This window comes from Girardinichthys multiradiatus, chromosome 11, assembly GCF_021462225.1.
Source record: "Girardinichthys multiradiatus isolate DD_20200921_A chromosome 11, DD_fGirMul_XY1, whole genome shotgun sequence".
Lineage (NCBI taxonomy): Eukaryota > Metazoa > Chordata > Actinopteri > Cyprinodontiformes > Goodeidae > Girardinichthys > Girardinichthys multiradiatus.
This window is the reverse complement of record NC_061804.1, coordinates 41,211,995-41,234,168: the sequence shown is the minus strand read 5'-3', so window position 1 is coordinate 41,234,168 and position 22,174 is coordinate 41,211,995. Positions and strand designations below refer to the sequence as shown.

Here is a 22,174-nt window from a genome sequence, read left to right as displayed (position 1 = left end):
ATGGGAGACATGTCTGACATCTTAGCTTGTTACATGTTTAACTACTAACAAACTATGAGTAATAATGAGACAAAAACTAGCAGAGATCTCCTGACTCAAGACACCTTTGTCACCAAAATTTTATGTTTATGTCAGTCACGTGGTCAAAGACGGGGGGGCCTCTCCTCCTGCCAGTGAATCTAAAGGGAACACCTGGGGTATGACCCGGCTGACGCGCCGTTTAAAATATGCAAATAGAAGCCTATCCAGCGCGTCTATTGCCTCGCCGGGTGCCAAATGGTGCGCACCCACAGGCTTCGGGTTCGCCGATTGACAGAATACGGTAGCCAATGGCAATGCGGCACTCGTAGTTCTGCTGCGTTCACTGATCACTATGAGATTTCATTCTTGTATTTTTCAGAAATGTGAAGATAATTGGATGTGTTAATTAGACTGAAAACAAATATTGTTATGTATGGGTAGAAATTACACCCATGAAAACACACTGTCAAATTATTTTAAGACAAATTCTGGTTGTTGTATAAAAGAAACATTTTTGATGAAACGTCTATTTTCCCGACGCAATTAAAATGCAGCACAAGCCCGGTAAAGTGGACAGGACAACATGGCTGCTACTGCATCCCGATACTACGGCGAAGGCGGCAGAGCGACAAAAAGACAGAAAACTGAAGAAGGCGGCATGACAACGGTGGGTTTTTACGGTTGTCTTTGAAGCGAATGCACTAGTGTTCTGAACTGTAATAGTTTTGTTTTGTCGTAGAAAGTAATTGAGTGTTAAAAATGTTATATCGGACGCTAGCTAAGATGAAGATCCTAGCAGGCGTCAGCTAACCTGGCTAATTTGCACATAGGAAGGTTGCTTCCTTCGGTGCCTATCTGGGCTCAGCTGCTTTTTGGTCATATCAAAGTAAGACGACTGAAATATTAAAATCCTGGATAAAGAAAAAAACTCGTCAGTCAAGTCACAAACGTCAGTTCTCCTAAAAAATATAAATGCTTGTCTGATCTATGAGCTGTTGATCAAAGGACCTATTACCAAGCTTTACAACCAAACCAAATAGGATGTATTATCTCTCAGAGATTGTAACATCTCCTCTATTGCCGATACATAGTGAATTATTTATTGTTATCATCCATAAAATATCCATCAGATGTTTTCTCAATTGTATCCTTCTTTACATAAAACACAAAAGAAACCTAGATGTTTGTTGCAAAGAGGTTTACCTCGTAAAGCCACAATTTTGCATCGTGGTGAACTTTTAAATCGGGTCTTTAAAGTTGCTTCTGCCTTGAAAATGTATTAACTAGAAATCAAATCCCTTTGAAATTGTCAATTCCTTCCTGTTCTCTGCTGACTGATCTGGCTCTGGTTGTGGCTTCTTTGGATCCTACTGTTGCATCTGTTGGTCAGATGTGTTTCTCTTCTTGGAAGAACAGTAACAGCCATGACATTAGGACTTTATAAGTCAAACTAAACGATTTCACCAGAAAGAGCAATAAAAAAGAACTTCAAATGATGCAAACGTAGTGTGTGTAGGGAAAGAATCAAGACATTGGTTAAATTCTGGGCTAATTTATTTCCCTTAAAACTTGTGAAAATGTCTGGCTTTGCCATTAAATGTTAAATTGAACATCTCTGATGAAAGTTCAGCCTTTGACGTGGCTAGAACCAATGTTGGTTAATTCAGTCAACAGTTCACTTTTGTTACTTTGCATTGTCTTTATATTTTCACCAATGAAAACAATGACAGCATGTTCTGCCTAGGACAAAAAAGGTTTTTTCAACATAAATATTAGTGTAACCATAATTCTCAAAATAAAAAGCGGTTAAAAAAACCTATGCTCCCTATTTAACATATTATGAGACGATCTTTACCTGATTTCTGTTGTTAATGGCTGGCATTTAACTGTTTTGTTCTTCATTTTTTTTCATGTTCATGTTTTTGTCAATTGTGTTAATATGTTTTGGGACATTATTTAGATCCTGTTGTTGTTTTTTTCTCTTTTCTTTCAGGTTTGCTTGAAGTTCTTACCATAAATCTCCAATTAAAGAAATGACTTGTGCTCTATCACAGAATTCAGTTACTTGTGTTTAAAAAAGCTTTTTTTTTTTCATCATTATTGTTTTCCTTTCTTTTTATTACTTAGGAAAGTTATGATGACCCTCACAAACCACTACCGTCTCCTGTGGTGCATGTCAGAGGATTGGTGGATGGTGTCATGGAGGCTGACCTGGTGGAGGCCCTACAGGAGTTTGGGACAATCAGGTAATCTCAAAAATTTCATAACCTTTATGATAAACACTTTGTTTACTTGACCAAATAAACAGCTGGTCCTTTACTGCAGTGCAAGTTTAGAGTCTGTAAATAATTTAAATCCAGCTCTCTCGGTTTGAACTTCTGACACTACTGGTTCCAGAACAAGGAAACTGATGCTACAGTGATGCCAAGTGTTCATTATTTAATGAACAAAAACAGAGTATATCAGGAGGAGTGAAGACTAACCAGACCAGCTTTAACATTTATTTGCCAAAACGTCAAGAATGCAGTCTATTTAATTCAAGGTAGACCAATAAAAATCCTGGTCTGACACTGTTTAAATTTAATGTCCTACCAACTATATTATACAAACAGCCCCACACTGATATTATGATGACTATTGTGATTCAGTCGCTCTATTTCATTTCCTCTTGATTTCAGTCTTAAGCAAAAATAGTTAGTTCTTTTCAACCAAACTTTATTGAGGTAACAACACAGATGACTCTTTGAAATGTATTTGGAATGAACACTTTAAAAATGGACCGGGTTAACAAAGAAAGATCAGAAACAACATTATTAAGCTGTTCTTATCTTGACAGGACGTTTAATGCTCTAACACAATAGCAAACATGTAAATGAAAGACTGTTAAGTGTCTCATTTTTTTCTTTCAGCTATGTTGTCATGATGCCCAAGAAACGTCAGGCTCTGGTGGAGTATGAGGATATGAATGGCTCGTGTAATGCTGTCACTTACGCAGCTGAAAACCAGGTTTATATTGCAGGCCACCCTGCCTTCATCAACTACTCCACCAGTCAAAAGATATCCCGGCCAGGAGACTCAGATGACACTAGGAGTATCAACAACGTGCTGCTGCTCACCATCTTAAACCCAATCTATCCCATCACCACGGTAATCTGCACACAGATCATTATCACGCATGTAGTGGTGTGTGGCAAGTGAAAACTCCTAGTGTTTACAAATTCAAAGACTTTAAATAACATATTTACTTTAATATACACTCACCGGCCACTTTATTAGGTACACCTTGCTAGTACCGGGTCGGACCCCCTTTTGCCTTCAGAACTACCTTAATCCTTTGTGGTATAGATTCAACAAGGTACTGGAAACATTCCTCAGAGAGTTTGGTTCTTATTGACATGATAGCATCACACAGATGCAGATTTGTCGGCTGCATCCATGATGAGAATCTCCTGTTCCAACACATCCCAAAGGTTCTCTATTGGATTGAGATCTGGTGACTGTGGAGGCCATTTGAATACAGTGAACTCATTGTCATGTTCAAGAAACCAGTCTGACATGATTCTGGCTTTATGACATGGTGGGTTATCCTGCTGGAAGTAACCATGAGTACACTGTGGTCATAAAGGGATGGACATGGTCAGCAACAATACTCAGGTAGGCTGTGGCGTTAACTCGATGCTCAGTTGGTACTAAGGGGCCCAAAGTGTGCCAAGAAAATATCCCCCACACCATTACACCACCAGCCTGAACTGTTGATACAAGGCAGGATGGATCCATGCTCTCATGTTGTTGACGCCAAATTCTGACCCTACCATCTGAATGTCGCAGCAGAAATTGAGACTCATCAGACCAGGAAACTTTTTTCCAATCTTCTATTGTCCAATTTTGGTGAGCCTGTGTGAATAGTAGCCTCAGTTTCCTGTTCTTAGCTGACAGGAGTGGCATCCGGTGTGGTCTTCTGCTGCTGTAGCCCATCCGCCTCAAGGTTCAATGTGTTGTGCGTTCAGAGATGCTCTTCTGCATGCCTTGGTTGTAACGAGTGGTTATTTGAGTTACTGTTGTCTTTCTATCAACTCAAACCAGTCTGGCCATTCTCCTCTGACCTCTGGCATCAACAAGGCTGGATATTTTCTCTATTTCGGACCATTCTCTGTAAACCCTAGAGATGGAAGTGCATGAAAATCCCAGTAGATCAGCAGTTTCTGAAATACTCAGACCAGCCCGTCTGGCACCAACAACCATGCCACGTTCAAAGTCACTTAAATCACCTTTCTTCCCCATTCTGATGCTCGGTTTGAACTGCAGCAGATTGTCTTGACCATGTCTACATGCCTAAATGCATTGAGTTGCTGCCATGTGACTGGCTGATTAGAAATGTGTGTTAACTAGCAGTTGGACAGGTGTACCTAATAAAGTGGCCGGTGAATGTAGACACTCACACTATTAACCAGTTTGGCTATAATGTGCTATGTGTATATCATTAAATTATGTGACTAAATAGATGCTATATTTGATGTTTCTCTCATAGCTGCAGTAGATGTTCCATCCATAAATCTGGCAATGTATCTTTTTCTTTTTTTTTTTCTTTTTTTCCAGTTTTTATTGTGGCATTAGAGGCCTTATTTTTCATTCTTCGACAGTAGGTAGACTCACCTTTAGGTGCCAAATGACCTGTTTTTGCTTGTTGTACTTTGCTGTGATATTAAAGTTGAGTTTTATCATGTGTCCTGCAGGATGTCCTCTACACTATTTGTAACAACTGTGGTCCTGTACAGAGGATTGTTATCTTCAGGAAGAATGGTGTTCAGGCCATGGTTGAATATCCTTCACAAACATTCCTTATAGCATTTTGTAATGTTCTTTTTCAACTTTCCACAGCTGCCTAACATCCTATTGTTATATCATTTCTGAATTTCTAATAAGACCTTAACATAAAGGTGTTACATTTGATTCAGTCCAGAGTGCCCAGAGGGCTAAAGCCTCTTTAAATGGAGCAGACATCTATTCTGGCTGTTGCACTCTAAAAATTGAATATGCAAAGGTATGTATGGTCCTGTCTAATTGCCCCTTATAACTAGCGAATAACCAGCTAAGTCTGAGAATAAGAGCACACTGATTGTCATTTTTATAATGCCTTCCTGTGCAACAGCCAGCACGCCTTAATGTCTTCAAGAATGACCAGGACACATGGGACTACACTAACCCAAACTTAAGTGGCCAAGGTAACGTATATTCCCCAAATACAACCCTTCTCCGTTATTTTCTTCCTCTTTTTCTCTCATGTCACTACAGAGGATGGTGGGGGTTCTCTGCCTCGGGGGGGTATTGCCTTTGTTCATAAAGTAATGTAGTTCAGCTCAGTGTTCAAAGGCAGTATTCCTGCGATGCCATCAGTCCTTATGTATTTTCTCACTACACAGCAGGTGCAAAGTAAGGGCATGAGGAGCTGCCTTGAGGGCAGTCTGCATTACAGGATCATGCATGTGAAAACTATGGAGCACCCATTGTAGCAGTAGAAGGAGATCCACTGCACTCCACATAGGATCACAGTCCCTGTAGAGCATGTCACAGCTGCACAGCCTCACGTCCCTGCCTACTTTAATCTGGGTAACATAATGCAGTGTCACACCTGTTAGCTTTGTTTCAAGCATAGTGGAGATTTTATAAAACTAAAAATAACACAACTGAGAGACAACTAGACAGCCTTATCAACAAAGGCCCCATGAAATGATCCTTGAGCTCTCAGTGGTAGAATTGAATCTACATGCGGGCAAACATCTGAGTGTAAATCTGAATAAAAATGTTGATTTTGGTTTAATATGCTATTGAAATTAAAAAAAAGGCTTGGATAACTCTAAGCCAAAGTTGGCTCCAATTACCAAACCAGGGATCCAAGATCAGGCATTTCATGAGGCCTTTAAAGTCAAATGTACAGTTAAGCCCCAGATAACTGCTTCACTCGGTATAAGACATGATGAAGGAAGTCTGTTTGTAGAGGATGGATATTAGTTTTTGTTGTCTTATTGCTAAAATATCCTTTTAATCAGACATGTTGCAGTTTTTTAGAACCTTGAGAAAAGCGATTTTGGCCATTTAAAGTATAGTATTGTGCTGCATTCATTCATTCACAAAAAGCTGTTAAAATATGGTCAATTCAAAACTACTTTATTAAACCCAAAGGGAAATTAAATGTTGTAGCTCATTATGTAGGTTTCTTCATCCTGATCAACTTAGAAGTTTCCTTCTAGTTCAGTTTTTATTTTAGTTTTTAAAACCTGATTACTGACACATAATTTAGTGCTGTGTAGATGCCTTAACAAATATCTACCTTTTGAATTTGATTTGTTAGGACAAAAATATGTAAAAATAGAATTTTCTACAGCTTTGACTGAAACATGAACTTAGCGAGGCTCATTCAGGTGTTTCTTATTGTGTCCTTTTTGTGCTGCCTAATGTCCCAGAGGTACTCCTTGTGTCCTTACTCTATAACCTCATACAGGCTTTCATGAATTTGTAAGCAAACACAGCGACCTTTACAGCTATGACATATCAGTAACAACAACTACAACCCATGTAAATATGCTCTATGGCACACATGGGGCACAGTGGGTCATCAATTACTGGAACACAACCTCAACTCCGTACTTCCTTATGCCAACTTCATCATCACCCACATCTCCACCAGCTGACATGGGAGTCATGCCATTTTTTTTGGTGGTGGACAGTATCCACATTTTCAGTTTAGAGGGACAGAAATACTCCAAGGTCACCAAACAAACACCTTGCATATCCACCATATCCGACGCTGATAGATTGATAAGCACCTTCGCAGCTTCTTTACTGGCACAGCACATTTCATCTCCAGAACCCTGAGGAGTCACCACTTTGACACAACACACTGGTGATGGGGGCAGGAGTCACACTCTTGGATTTTTTTTTTTTTTTTGCCAAAACACAAGCACAGGAAGCAACAGAGGATTTCAGACACACTCAGTCCGGCCAGGGAACAGATGACTACACATACTGGGGTGGTTTAAAAAAAGAGGCTTTTCTCTCAAATGACATTAAACCCTGCCGCTACCTTCCTGTGCTGAACACATGACAGCACATCAAGCTGAGTTTTCAAGGCAACATACAGCTGAGTCGCCATGACAGCACATCTTCACGCAAATATTCCAGATGACTTATTATCAAGTACTAAATGCTTTCATTTTGCCAGAGGTGACAGCTTTCAAACCAAATAAATAAAGCATGATGCAAGTACCCATTTTTACATGAGAAGAAATATCCACAGGGGGGCCTACGAAGACACAACATCAGACACCTGTCAAGCATACAAGCACTGAGGCAAACAGATTCCAAATCCTTACCTTATTCCCTTTTCTCCCTCCTCTCTGTGCTGTTCTTGTGTTGTTTCTGCGTTTACATTTCCCCCCCTTTTTTTTTTTTTGCCCTGGCCCATAGTGATGCCTCTTACGCCTCCTGTGTGATGCAGGTTTCTCTCAGTGTGTCTGTGGACTGACAGTCTACTCTGAAATGGTGCATTTGCCCTGCTTTGTGATCAGAGCACGGTAAGATGGAAATGAGCCTCTAATAGTAACTTTGAATACACAGCGGCACCGATTGTAAAGTCAACACTGGACCCGTGGATGCACTTTTTGGTCTGGAGGTGGGATGAAAGGAAGGAAAGAAGAAACAAAAGACTGAGGAGGAAGATTGAGTTGAGGCTGGAATCAGAGGTTGGAGGGTAGCATCCTTGCTGAAGACTGCCCCCTACCTGCCCACTGTGTCCTATGCTCTCTGTGTGGTGCTGTAAGTACTTAATGAATGAATTAATGATCTAATGGTTACCTGTCTAATGTTTATGATGAATTCTGCTTCTGATTCTAGTTTTACGTTCTGTGATCTCTGGTGTTTATGAGCTAGATTTGTCCATCTGTTATCACGGCTGTCCTTTGATAAAGGAAGCCGAAACATTTATCTCCGACAGATGAACCACTTTGTTTTAGGTTTCCTATCTTTGGCATTCAATGGAATCTGCCACTAAGATGTTTACACCTTATAATGTTGTTAACTTCAATCACCGTTATTTCAATAAATAAGAATGTCAGGGAAAAGTTCAATTGAACTGAAAATCAAAAGATTCATTACACACAAAGTGAAGTATTTTCATTTTATTAAATTTATTTCTGTTTCCAACAAAGCTTACAGCTCATGAAAACCCAACTCTATTTCTTATAAAATGTCAATGCCAAATAAGAACAATAAAAAATAATACAGAAATGTGGTGGTGGTGGTGGTAGTGCTGACTTGACAGTTGTTCAGCCTCCACAAGCAACATAAGGTCTTTAATGAAGAAGCTGGCCGTTCAGAGGGCTTTTTTTCATGCATATCAATATAAAATTTAGTGGAAGGAGAAAGTGTGGTGGTAAATGGTGCACAAGCAACAGGGATAGATTTAGCCCTGAGATCATTGTAAAGCAAAGCCTATTTAAAAGATTTGGGGAAATTCACTATGTGTGGACTGCAGCTGGAGTCATAATTAAAGAGCCACACAGATGTATCCAGGACATGGGCTACAAATGTCATATCCCTTGTGTCAAGCCATTACTGAACCAGACGCAACATCAGAAGCATCTTACCTTAGCTAAGGAGGAAAAGGACTGGATTACTGTTCAGTTGTCCACAGTTCTTCTTTCAGATGAAAGTACATTCTGCATTTAATTTGGAAATCAATGTCCCTGAGTCTGGAGGAAGAGAGGCCAGAGCCAAAACAGAAGACTGGCTAAAGGCCAGAAAAGAAAGCAACTTGGGGTTCCTGAACACCTCAGCAGAGCCACAAGCTGATCCACTCCATGTCATGCTTTTTTGATGCAGTAGCTCATGCAAATGGTAAATGGCCTGCACTAGTATAGAGCCTTATCAAGTCCCCAGAGACCCCAAAGTTCTTTACACTACAATCAGTCATCCACCCATTCACACACTGACAGTGGTTAGCTACATTGTAGCCACAGCTGCCCTGGGGCAGACTGACAGTAGTGAGGCTGCCATACAGTCGGCGCCACCGAGCCCTCTGACCACCATCAGCAGGCAAGGGGAGTGAAGTGTCTTGCCCAAGGACACAACGACTGAGGCGGATGGAGCGGGGATTCAAACCAGCAACCCATCGGTTTCAGGACGAACCCCTACAACTGTCCCCCAGGGGTCCTGACCAAGTATTGAGTATATATACTGTACTTGGACATACAATTCTGTATTAAAAATAATTTCTTTGTTGGTCATTTTCTGAGAAATTGAATTTTGGGGTTTTTTTTAGCTGTAAGCCACAATCATCAAAACATTAAAAACAAAAACCTAAGACCGGCCTCTTTATCAGGTATACCTTGCTGGTGCAGGGTTGGACCCACTTTAGCCTTCAGAACTGTCTTGTATATTAATGGCATAGATTCAACAAGGCTTCTGAAACATTTCTCAGAGATTTAAGTGTATATTGACATTATAGTATTAAAACACTATGGTCAATATTACTGCAGATTTGTGGGCCATACATCCACTGGAATGTTCACATACCAAAGGTGCTCTGTTGGATTGGGATCTAATGGAGTACAGTGAACTCGTTATGTTTAAATAAAACAATCTGAGATTATGTGCATTGTGGCATGGTTACGGTAACATCATCTGGCTATAGGTAGGTAACAGAAGATGGGTACACTTCATAAAGGGACGAGCATGGTAGGCAACAATGCTCAACTAGGCTGTGGTGTTCAAAGTATGCTCAGCTGGTACCAAGGGGCCCGAAGTGTACCAAGAAAATATCCCCCACACTATTACAGCACCACCACCAGCCTGAACCATGGATGCAAGGCAGGATGAATCCATGGCATCTTTTGATCCTACCATCTCAATGTTGCAGCAGAAATTGACCCATCAATCAGGCAACATTTTTCCAGTCTGTTATTGGCTAGTATTGGTGAGTCTGTGAGAACTGTAGCCTCTATGTTCCTGTTCTTAGCTGACAGGAGTGGCATCCAAAGTGGTCTTCTGCTGCTCTACCCCACCTGGTTTGACATGTTCATTCAGAGAGGGTATTCTGCATACTTTAGTAGTAACTGGTAGCTATTTGAGCGTCTGTTGCTGTCCTGTTATCACCTTTTTGGACCATTCTCTGTAAACTTGAGTGATGGTTGTTTGTGATCAGATCGGTAGTTTGGCTTACTCAGCTCTATGGCACAAACAAACATGCCATATTCCAAGTCACTCAAATCCCCTTTCTTTGCCATTCCGATGCTTACTTTGAACTTCAGCAACTCATCTTCACCACATCTCTAAATGCATTGAGCTGCTTTGATGTGATTGGCTGAATTACTCTTTGTGTTTATGAGTATTTTAACAGGTATACGCATGGGCGGTTCTAGACAGGGTCCAACAGGGGCCAGTGCCCCTGTAGAACTGGTTCTGGCCCCTGTACTGAAGCCATAATACTAAATCAATTTCTTATGATATACGATGGCACAGAAAGCTTAACTTGATTGGTCCTTTAAACCAATGAAATAGTTACCTTTACAGTTTTACTTAAACAATGAATTAAAAATTAAGATGTTGCACTTCTAGTCGTACTGAGATAGGATCACAGTTTTCATCTGCTAGATCAGGGGTCTGCAACCTGCAGCTCCAGGGCCATAAGTGGCATATGAACATATTAACTAATGAAAAATAACTCTGTTTTTTTGTTTCATTATTTTCTTGATGTCCCCATGACAAAACACTGGCCCCACCCGGGCCCCCCTGGTAAATTTGGTCTAGAACCGCCACTGGGTGACTAGATAAAAGTATAAAGTTGTATGTTCCTAGTCCATTACAATCTCAGTCATGTACTGAATTATTTACATAAGTCCAAAGTCCACACCTGAACCCTCCTGAAATGCTTTGAAGGTATCTTGAGAAACGTCAACTTCAGTGAATTGACAGTATTATGGTGGAGGGTGGGCCAAAGCTCTTCTACATCTATGTTGGGGACTGAAAAGGTCATACAGAAGACCATCACTCTGGTCCTGCTGCCATAGTCCCACATACCATTTATCCAAGCTGTATAGCTAGTTTGTCTAGGTACTGCCTCCATTTCAGGCTAGCTTTTAGTTCATTGTGGTGTATGTTATTCATCTGAGGATGTATTTCTCTACTTTTTGGTTATCTTGATGACCTGCAGTCTTTTTTTATTATTGTCAAAATGATCTTTCATATCAACTTATGTTATAACAAAGATTTAATTAAAATTTGTTTTCTGGATCTGGGAATAACAAACATGCTTAACCTAGATACTGATAAACTCCATTTACAGCTTCAGTTCTCTTATGTTTAAAATAGAACGGAGGTCAACCTGTCATTAATAATTTACTTATTAATATTCTAGTTTTTACTAGTTTTTATTTATAGAATACATTTATTTTTCTTAATGAACCTTGCACCAGTTTTTCTGCTCTCAGATTGTTTAAGCAGACAGTCTTGGCTCCTCACAAACACCAAGGCAACATGAAGTCAGAGCAAGAACTTAAGTCTTCCAGAGAAACAGTTTACATTTACAGTTAAATTAACCTGTCTCAAGAAACTTTGGGCACAGCTTTAATCAGAACATTCATTTCTGTTTTGATATATTGTGCTAAACCGCAGGGTGTGACCCTACAAAATAGGTTCTGGCTGATGCGCTCTAAACCAGAGCTGGGACAATTGGGTCATTGTCTTGCAAGTCACTTTTTCTCAAGTCCAAAGTCAAGACCTGCAAGTCCCGAGTTGAATCCAAGTCTTAAGTTTTTCATTCTGTGCCTTAAACAAGTCATTTGACCAAATATGGTATTTAATCAAGGAGTAACAATTAATAATGTTTAGATTTTGACATTTGTAAAAGGTATATTTGTTTTCACAACTACCAAGAGGAACTTAACCACAAAACCACATGAGGTGATGTTGCTTAGTTAATATTAACGGGATCAAACCAAACAGCCTGTAAATTCAAAAGTCCTGACCCTCTTAGCCAACTGCATAAGCACCCAAAAGCTCTTAATAATATTACCCAAGTACCATCAGATCATTAAAATCTCAAACTTAATTATTTATGACTATAGAAACAACCTTTGTGATCCAGTTGATTATATTAGATATGATCATTGTGCTGCTATCTGCCAGCTTGGATGGATTGATGGTTTTTTAGATTCAGGCCCAAAGCCCAGTTACACCCTGTGCATACATAATAATCAGAGGCAGTCATTCTGTTTGTAAGGTTAGCAGATAGCAAGGCTAACCATCTGATTTAAAAACTAATCTGTAATCTGAAAATCACAGAACCTGTTACTTTCCAGGCTTCATGATTCAATTATTGAGCAAAGAAACCCAAACGTACATCAGTCACTTTATTAGCTTTGACTCATTCTTTGTGTCAGTTTAAATAAGCTAGATGTTTATCTACTAAAGTTTTCAGCCCTCATGTTTTACCTACTGAAATTCATTTCTTTTTGATCATCTTGTAACTTTGCAAACTGGTCAAATAATATAAACATTTTCTCTGTTGTCTTGATTATTAGAAGTTTTACTATAAACTAGCTAGAAATTATTTAAGCTAACTAACAGATTCATGTTAAGGTAAGCTTTGTATAGAAGGGACACAGGAACTTCTGAATACCACTTCATTTCATTTAAACATTTTTATTCAAATCATTTTCCTCCTCACCCCTTAAAAGAAAGAAATATGTTTGTATTTTTTGGCATGAAAGGATCATTAAACCTAAATTATAATGCAGCAGGCCAGGTACAAGTACCTGTCAAATCCTAAGTCTTGTGTGATTTTATCAAGTCTATCCTAAAGTGATCAGAATTGGGACTAGTCTAATTCGATTCCAAGTCAAATGACTCAAGTCCACGCCTCTGCTCTAAGGCATCTTTAAAGCCAAGTTATCACTGTGCATATTAGCTTTTATTCTTGTTTAACAAGGTTTAACTCCTATACCAAATGTAATGCTTTTGGTTTTAAGTTTTAATGTGTTTTTCCTCTGTATAATCCTGGTTGTAAAAGCTGTTCTTGTAGGTTCTAATAAAAAATGGCCAGAGCTGTTTGTGGCATTGAGCCATATGATCTCTTTCTGATCTGTTACATTCACATGCCTGCGCTGCTTTTAAATGATTTGCTGGTGGATTTAGTTTGACCAGTTTAATACTTTTGTTTATTTGGATTTGACATGTGTATGTGTACTTATACAGATGCAGATGGTGAAGGCAATTGGAACATATCACAAGGTGTGTTTGTGTTTCTCTTGGGATGAATGATTACAGACTCCATTTAAGAAATGCTTTGAAGGCTACAGCCACTTAGAAATAAAAATCTCCATTATGTTCAGAATAAATGAGCAGAGACAGTCTGCAAACCTTTTAAACACGTCATTAAAGAGGTCAGGTTCCTCTGTTGCATGCACGTCACAAAGTTGTCCCATAGCATGCGGTAGGCCAAGTGAAGCACCTGTGCTGCAGGCAGCAAATGCATTGTTTGATGGGAAAATTCTGATCAATTTCAGATCCTAATGCCAATCCCAACAAGCGCCAGAGGCAGCCTGCTCTTCTGGGAGACCACCCACCTGATTATGGTATGTGTCACACTGAGAGACTGGTATGAAGCGTAGAAAAATCGTTCACACTTTAAAACCTTACCTTCGCCTCTCTCCCATTTGTAATACAGGAGGCCCACAAGGAGGTTATCATAGCTATAACGATGACACGTATGGGCCGCCTCCTACCCATCGTATGGGGATGGGCATGGGGGGCCGTGGTCGTGGTAGCCAGCGATATGGTGCAGGATACGGTCCGCCGCCCCCAGAGTATGGCCCTCATGCTGACTCCCCAGTTCTTATGGTGTACGGCCTGGAGCCCTTGAAGATCAATGCTGACAGAGTTTTTAACATCTTTTGTCTCTATGGCAACATAGAGAGGGTGAGTGAAAGACTGCTCAAAGCCTGTTAGGCATGATCCGCCAAGCAGTTCTTAGTTTCTTTACCTTGATGGTAACCGGCCCCTGGCTAGTGCCACTTCCTTAGATTATTCTTAGTAATTGTTCTGCTGTTTCCTGGCTACCATCACTTATTTTCTAGCCTTGTGCATATTGACATTCAAATCCTTTTTATAACAAGTTTTTTTTTTGTTCCCTTGATCTTCAGGTGAAGTTCATGAAAAGTAAACCTGGAGCAGCGATGGTAGAGATGGGTGACTGTTACTCTGTGGACCGGGCCATCAGTCATCTCAACAACACCTTCCTGTTTGGACAGAAACTTAATGTTTGGTAAGAGCAGCTGAGCAGACAGGTTTGCACACTAAATGTGATTGTTTAGGAAATATTGAAGTTGAGCAAAGAGCTGAAAGACCCGAGGCCTCTCTCCCCGCAGTGTTTCCAAGCAGCAGGCCATTGTACCAGGACAGAGCTATCAGCTAGAGGATAACACCAGCAGCTTTAAAGACTTTCACGGATCCCGGAACAACCGCTTCGCCTCCCCAGAGCAAGCAGCTAAAAACCGAATCCAGCACCCCAGCAACGTACTCCACTTCTTTAACGCCCAGCCAGAAATCACAGAGGAAACCTTCTTCCAAGTAAGAAAAGCCTCCAGAGTTCTCTCTCCTGCATCAAACAACATCAGCACTGCAAATATCCCAGTAACTGAATCTGTTCTCTGTCTTTCCAGATCTGTGAGGAAATGGGAATCAAGAGTCCGACAAGTATTAAGCTTTTCACCGGAAAGAGTGAGTATCGTCACGTTCTGTAAGTCTTGGTTATATTTCAGTGTTTTATCGGTTACAGATAGTGGTGTCTGCAGAGTGCCTTGCTGTTTATGTTCCTTTCATATGGTTGCATTGGTTTTTGTCTGGATGCTTCGGGATGTTGTGAACATACAGAAAGAGTTCTTCTTGCCTTGAAATGTCAACAGTGATGCCTGCTGGTCAGTTTGCTTCTTTGTCGTTCCGTAGCAACGTTTAAAATGGTTCAGGGCGTGGCGCTGATGGTGTAGGGGTTAAGTGTGCGACCATATACGGAGGCTACGGTGCTCAAAGCGGTCGTCCCGGGTTCGAGTCCCCGACCTGGCGACATTTGCCGAATGTCTCCCCCTCTCTCTACCCCTCTTTCCTGTCTGCCTACTGTCCAAAAAGTAAAAATAGTGCTGAAAAAAAAATAATAAAATGGTTCATTGATCCTGAGAGTAGTTAACCTTTTATAGATGCACAAATGGAGTCTCAGCCAGACTGAGAAACTGAGTATCAGCACCAAAAAGCTTCAGCCGGATCTGAAACCAAAAGACAAACCTGATCAACTTGTTTTAAGATTCAGTTTTAAAATAATTTGTTAACTGTTTAATCTATAAACAAATCTTTCTCTTCATGCTTTTGCAGTAGAGATGAATCCCTGCTAATCCAGCAAGATAACAATGGTTCTCAATCCAGAGAGAGGAAACAGTGAGACCATATCAGAATACAATGGTTGGCTTTTCTGAGTGACATTTCATGGCAGCCAGAACTGAGCAGAGAGAAAGGGAGCTGATGGCACTGGACTAGAAATGTAACCAAAAAAACAACCTTTTCTGACCCAAAGTAGGGCACTTCTAATCAGTTAGATCTCTGCTAGTTGAAGTGCTGGAAACTGCGTAAAGGTTCCTGCTTTGAATTGTGCTTTTTCCTCTCCAAACCTTTCCTTAAACTCCTTGGAGATATTTAGAACCCTCAACGATGCAAGAATTGGACTTCAACAAGGTTATGATTGAATACGATTTTATAAGAAATTAGTTCCAATCAAACCAATGATTCATATAGTGATTCTCAGAATAAGTATGTTTTATTTTAGAGTTCATTTTAAAGCTCTCTCATTTGTCTTTAAGGCTTTAAATGGTGTTGCCCCTCCCTACCTCTCTGAGCTACTGCACCTGCACTCTCCTTCTCATCGCTTCAGATCAGCTGATCAGCTGTTGCTGGAGGCGCCACGACTAGGAATGTGAATTTCCACTGCTTAGGCCGATTCAATACGCAACTCGATACGTTGCTAGCAATACAATATATTAACGATACATTGTTGCCCCCTGCCAATACAATGTGATACAAATCACCCCTGCTCACGATGCGATACAATTCATTAATGATCTAATAACGGTTTGACGTTATAAATGTGATTTGATTTGATACGAATCAAAACAATTCAACACAATACAAAGAATATACAAGTGCAATGCAATTCACTATGGTACAGGGAGAGGATTGTTTTATTCCCAATAAACACTAAATTACAAAAATATTTTTCCCCATTACAATTATTTCAATCTCGTTCTCTACTTAAAACAGTACATTTATTTAGGCAATCTCTTTTGGCTTCCTAATAATAAATAAAAAACACACGGACCATTCACAAGCAGTCCTTTTCTCAGGTCTTTGTACGAATAGTGCCCTCTCTGTAATTTTCCAATGTTTTACAAACTATTCATAAACAATGTGCATTTTGCAAATAACTTAATCATAATGCAGTGCCCTAATACTGCCTGCCAGACTGATGTGCTTGAGTTGATAATCTTCTAGTTGACTAACTGAGCAGTAAGAGCAGAAATCACACAACAATGTAGCAGTTAAAAAGAGAAACCAACTGTAACTGCTTACAAATGTAAGTGTAGAAACCATTGACTGGCAGCCACAGCAACTGCAAACATCACACACTGAGGTATATCAAGTAGAGGTCTTTCTTTTCAAAGTGCCAAGTGTACATTACTGCACTCGCTTGTAGTGAGAAAAATAAAGTGTTGTGATTTCTATAGAACTTTAACAAACAAAAAAAGAAAACCTTTCATAGGATTTATTCACACCTGCCACTTTTGGTCCGCTTTAAACGGACCAGAGTTCTTGGTCCCCTTGGTCCGGACCTTTTGTGCAGGTGTGAATACACTCAAGCGAACACTGGTCCGGACCAAACAACCGGGCCGAGACCCACTTTTTGAGGGGCTCTCGGTCCGCTTCCAAACGGACTCTGGTGCGGTTCGCTTATGGTCTGAATACAAACCGGCTTCGATCCGAAGCAACTACAAAAGCGTGCGTCTCTCTGGACATAAAAAGCCACCGTAGCCGGTAGCAAAGGTGTGTGTTGTAAGGTAATCATACCTGATAAAATGTGTGTTGCTTAGCAACGCTACTGGCTTGTTGTGGGACAAGGCACGTAGAGAATCTAGGCGACGGGGTTCCAACATTATAAATGGAACGTCTCAAAGTCTGTGTTGAATGAGCTGCTCTTCACTCTCACAATAATATTGAAGCTGTAATAAAGTCACAAATATGCAGAACAGAGGTGCTGCACGCAGCACGTCTACAGATGTTTTCCTAAATGTCCGGATATGTGTTCTGTCCCGCCCCCGTCATTTCTGTCCAATGGGAACAATGATCGTCACCCACGTGGCTTTGTTTACAAGTAATAGTTCTCTTGCAAAAAGTACAATGTGAAAACAAATCGCACCAAATGAAAAAAATAAAGTTCGCTTTTGGTCCGGACCAAACAAACGGACCAAAAGACTTTCCTGGACCGAGGGGGGAAACGAACTCTGGTCCGTTTAAAGCGGACCAAAAGTGGAAAGTGTGAATACACCCTAAGAGTGGGAGTGAGACAAACACACTTGATATAATATTCTGAGCATTTTCTTACCATTTCCCCAGCTTCGGCGGTTAGGGTCAGGAATATGGTGTCTCTAGTGTTGACGTCATCCAGGAATTCCAGCTCTTTGAAGCAGGGATCAAATGCTGAGGCTTTGTTGAGGAGGTCTTGGATGTATGTGTAGTGAGTGTCAAAGTCCTTTCTGAATTTCTCCTTCACCTCAAAAATTACCTGTAGATCACTGTCATTTAGCTCAAAATTCTTCTACACTGGCCAGTGTTGGGGAGATGATGGGGGTCTGTTTCCCACTGAGGCATTTAGTTGCCACTTTGAGCGGGGTCATTGGTTTGATGATTTCTGTTAGTAGAGTCAGTTCTTCATCTGTGATGCTGGGCCGGCCTTTTGTCTTTAGTCTCCTAGACGTCAGCGATAGCGTCACAGCAGGCTGCTGTTCCCAGAAACGCTCCATCATCTCCAAGGAACTGTTCCACTAGTGGAAACATCATGCACTAGTTTGTGGTGTTTCAGGTGGAACTGGGTTTGGATTTCACTGAGTGCTTCACATGCTATGGGGCTTTTGTGGAAATATGTCACTGCCTTCCTCAATTTTACCAGGAGTGCTGACACTGTGTCCACTTGTAGAGCTTTCTGAGAGGACGTGTATGTGCGATGGATCGTACAGGTGGCTTCATCTCTGTGAGTGTTCCGGCCAGAAACATGTTTGACGTATTATCAGTGACCAGTGCAGGCTTCGTTTTTTCAATATTCCACTTGCAGCAAACATCATGCATTAAAGCTGCCAGATTTTCACCTTGTGTTCCACGTTGAACTCTCTGGTCTGGGGAACAGGGTTTTTCATGCTCCACTCATCATCAGTATGGTGTGCCATGGCTGTAATGTATGATTGATTAGCACAAGACATCCAGCCATCCACTGTGATTGCAACTGACCGTGCATTGCTCAGGCACTCAACTATCTCTCCTCTCACTTGTAGGATGTGTGTCATTAAAGGTTTTGTACTGTGGTTCCAAAATATGAAGGAGTTGTTGGGAGCCATCATTTTCTACTATATTGTATGACTGCATATCTTTACAGATAAAATAGGTGCTGGTTATTGCCTGTGAGCAGGTAGAGTTAGCTGCCAGGGGGGGGCCAAAGTTAAAAAACTATCGATACATCTCTCACCAGTTTTGCTGCAGTTGGCTGTGGATTAATGTGAACCAGCAGAGACATCCGAGAAAGATTTGGGTGGAGCAGCATCTGAGGTATCCACGCCATGCTGTCTTTTCATATGCGTTGCCATGTCCGTGTTGCTGCTAACATGTAACTGCACAACATTGTTTGCAAATCGTGTGAGTTTTATCAAGTTTTCCATCTTCCTTCTTGAAGAATCTGAAGTATTGCCAAACTTTGGACTTGTGTGTCCTCAGAATAACGTTGCATATCTCCTCCTCACCTGGTTCACTTCCCTCCATTTTGCCGTCCTCGAACTGCGGCTGCGCCACTCGGCTTCGAACAAGTTTTAATTACGAAACGCCAAAAGAAAGTGATGGACCCGAAATCAGAGGAGATAAAGTATGTAATATTTACCAATGCAGACACGCTAAGAAAGATACATTGTGCATTTATCCGGCGGCTATATTCAATGCACACTGAAGCTACTGGTGCAGTCGCATCACTAACATCTGTTGTGGACCATCGATCCTAATCTCTCCATCCCTTGCCAGGACACGGCAGAAGCTCAGGCAAGATGGGGTTTTGCCGTTTCTGCCCCCAAGCTTTGGAACGCTCCACCACTGCAAATTAGAAAAACCTCTTCAGTAGCCATTTTTAAATCTGCTCTTAAAATCCACCTCTTCTCCTTTACTTTTGAACAAGTATAAGTTGTTGATTTTATTTTTTGTTCTTGTTTACGTTGTATTCTCTAGTTGCTACTTTTACTTGGATTTTATTTCTATAATTTTATTTGTTTTAAAATCTCAAATTTTTTGGTCATTTATTTCAATCATTTCTGTTGCTCAGCATGTTGTTCAGTACCTGCTGTTTTTAAAGTTGGCTCGGCTGTCCCAGGCCTCCAGGGTGGGGCCTGGGACAGCTGCGTGGGGTATTGAGTCCTTCATATATGGGTCACACGCTCTACCATTATGCCATGCACTGCGCCCTGAAGCGGATCAATTTTTGATACATAAATATCATTTTAGTAGACTTAGCAGCTACAGTGGATATAGACTGGACTACAAACTGTTGGTGAGGCGAACTGAGCCGCAGGTCACTGACGGAGCAAAGGAAATGACTGGTGTTTGACTTTCCACAGCACCATTACTGTTCCACCAGCCTCTAGCTTATTGAGCTAGTAACTGTTCAACCAACTAAACCTAACTCAGGGCCAGGTTAGAAAGCCTATAATGACCCGAGGAAATGTTGGTACCAAAAAGGGAGTCAAGCTCAGAGATTAGAGTTGAATTAGTCTTTTACAGGGATTTATTTGAAAGAATATTTAAACCCAGTCTGCCTTTAAAATTCTGGTCTGATTTTAAACCATTGACACATTTAAGAACTGTTTCAAATTGTAATCATCTCATCTGCTACTCAGGTGAGCGAAGTTCATCTGGCCTGCTGGAGTGGGAATCCATCAACGATGCCATGGAAGCGCTAGCTTTGATGAACCATTATCAGATGAAAAACCCCAGTAAGTTCTCTTCTATGTTCAGTTACCATGGAAACATGCTCACCTCAGTTCACCTCTACAGAGTTTTAATGTTGTTTTTCATCTGTCTCCTAGGTGGGCCTTATCCTTACACACTCAAGCTGTGTTTCTCAACCACACACCCTTCCAACTAATACTTTCCTTCATTTATATTGGTTTTGTTGCATAGTTGGCACACTTATTTGTCCTGTTCTGGTAGAGCACTGTTGACTAAAACTAGGATTTATGTGCTTTACAAAATATATCTTAAATTATACTTTTTCCTGTTTGTATTCGTTTTTACTTTAACTGATTTTTTTCCAATCAGTTGTTAATTTTGTATATTCACAGTACTAACATTGAATCCCGCCCCCACGTATCTGGTTTTGGAATAAAGTGACGTTACCATCATATAATAATTTATGGTGTGTCCATTCATTTAATAATAATTCTGATTTATTCAGGTCTCTCCCAGGCAAACGGCCAACAGTAGTTCAGTGCAGTGTTGAGGAATGAATAAATAACAGAGTTTAGATGTGACTTACAGGGGTTGGACAATGAAACTGAAACACCTGTCATTTTAGTGTGGGAGGTTTCATAGCTAAATTGGACCAGCCTGGTAGCCAGTCTTCATTGATTGCACATTGCACCAGTAAGAGCAGAGTGTGAAGGTTCAATTAGCAGGGTAAGAGCACAGTTTTGCTCAAAATATTGAAATGCACACAACATTATGGGTGACATACCAGAGTTCAAAAGAGGACAAATTGTTGGTGCACGTCTTGCTGGCGCATCTGTGACCAAGACAGCAAGTCTTTGTGATGTATCAAGAGCCACGGTATCCAGGGTAATGTCAGCATACCACCAAGAAGGATGAACCACATCCAACAGGATTAACTGTGAACGCAAGAGGAAGCTGTCTGAAAGGGATGTTCGGGTGCTAACCCAGATTGTATCCAAAAAACATAAAACCACGGCTGCCCAAATCATGGCAGAATTAAATGTGCACCTCAACTCTCCTGTTTCCACCAGAACTGTCCGTCGGGAGCTCCACAGGGTCAATATACACGGCCGGGCTGCTATAGCCAAACCTTTGGTCACTCATACCAATGCCAAACGTTGGTTTCAATGGTGCAAGGAGCACAAATCTGGGGCTGTGGACAATGTGAAACATGTATTGTTCTCTGATGAGTCCACCTTTACTGTTTTCCCCACATCCGGGAGAGTTACAGTGTGGAGAAGCCCCAAAGAAGCGTACCACCCAGACTGTTGCATGCACAGAGTGAAGCATGGGGGTGGATCAGTGATGGTTTGGGCTGTCATATCATGGCATTCCCTTGGCCCAATACTTGTGCTAGATGGGCGCGTCACTGCCAAGGACTACCGAACCATTCTTGAGGAACATGTGCATCCAATGGTTCAAACATTGTATCCTGAAGGCGGTGCCGTGTATCAGGATGACAATGCACCAATACACACAGCAAGACTGGTGAAAGATTGGTTTGATGAACATGAAAGTGAAGTTGAACATCTCCCATGGCCTGCACAGTCACCAGATCTAAATATTATTGAGCCACTTTGGGGTGTTTTGGAGGAGCAAGTCAGGAAACGTTTTCCTCCACCAGTATCACGTAGTGACCTGGCCACTATCCTGCAAGAAGAATGGCTTAAAATCTCTCTGACCACTGTGCAGGACTTGTATATGTCATTCCCAAGACGAATTGACGCTGTATTGGCCGCAAAAGGAGGTCCTACACCATACTAATAAATTATTGTGGTCTAAAACCAGGTGTTTCAGTTTCATTGTCCAACCCCTGTAGGAAACA

The 22,174-nt window shown here is 41.0% G+C and overlaps 1 protein-coding gene across 2 annotated transcripts; it reads left to right on the top strand.

The window, feature by feature from the left end:
- Nucleotides 1–575: 575 nt before the first annotated feature.
- Nucleotides 576–20,770, top strand: hnrnpl (heterogeneous nuclear ribonucleoprotein L). Of its 2 annotated transcripts, XM_047379199.1 has the most exons (14): nt 576–688; nt 2,149–2,267; nt 2,931–3,168; nt 4,755–4,840; nt 4,966–5,062; nt 5,171–5,243; nt 13,270–13,305; nt 13,581–13,649; nt 13,742–13,992; nt 14,217–14,338; nt 14,442–14,643; nt 14,736–14,793; nt 20,259–20,354; nt 20,448–20,770. In XM_047379199.1, the coding sequence occupies exons 1-14, from the start codon at nt 605–607 to the stop codon at nt 20,504–20,506; spliced, it is 1,590 nt and encodes a 529-aa protein (XP_047235155.1). In that variant the 5' UTR covers nt 576–604; the 3' UTR covers nt 20,507–20,770. The 2 variants fall into 2 exon arrangements, with proteins under 2 accessions (XP_047235155.1, XP_047235157.1); XM_047379201.1 differs by lacking the exon at nt 13,270–13,305.
- The last annotated feature ends 1,404 nt before the right edge of the window (nt 20,771–22,174 follow it).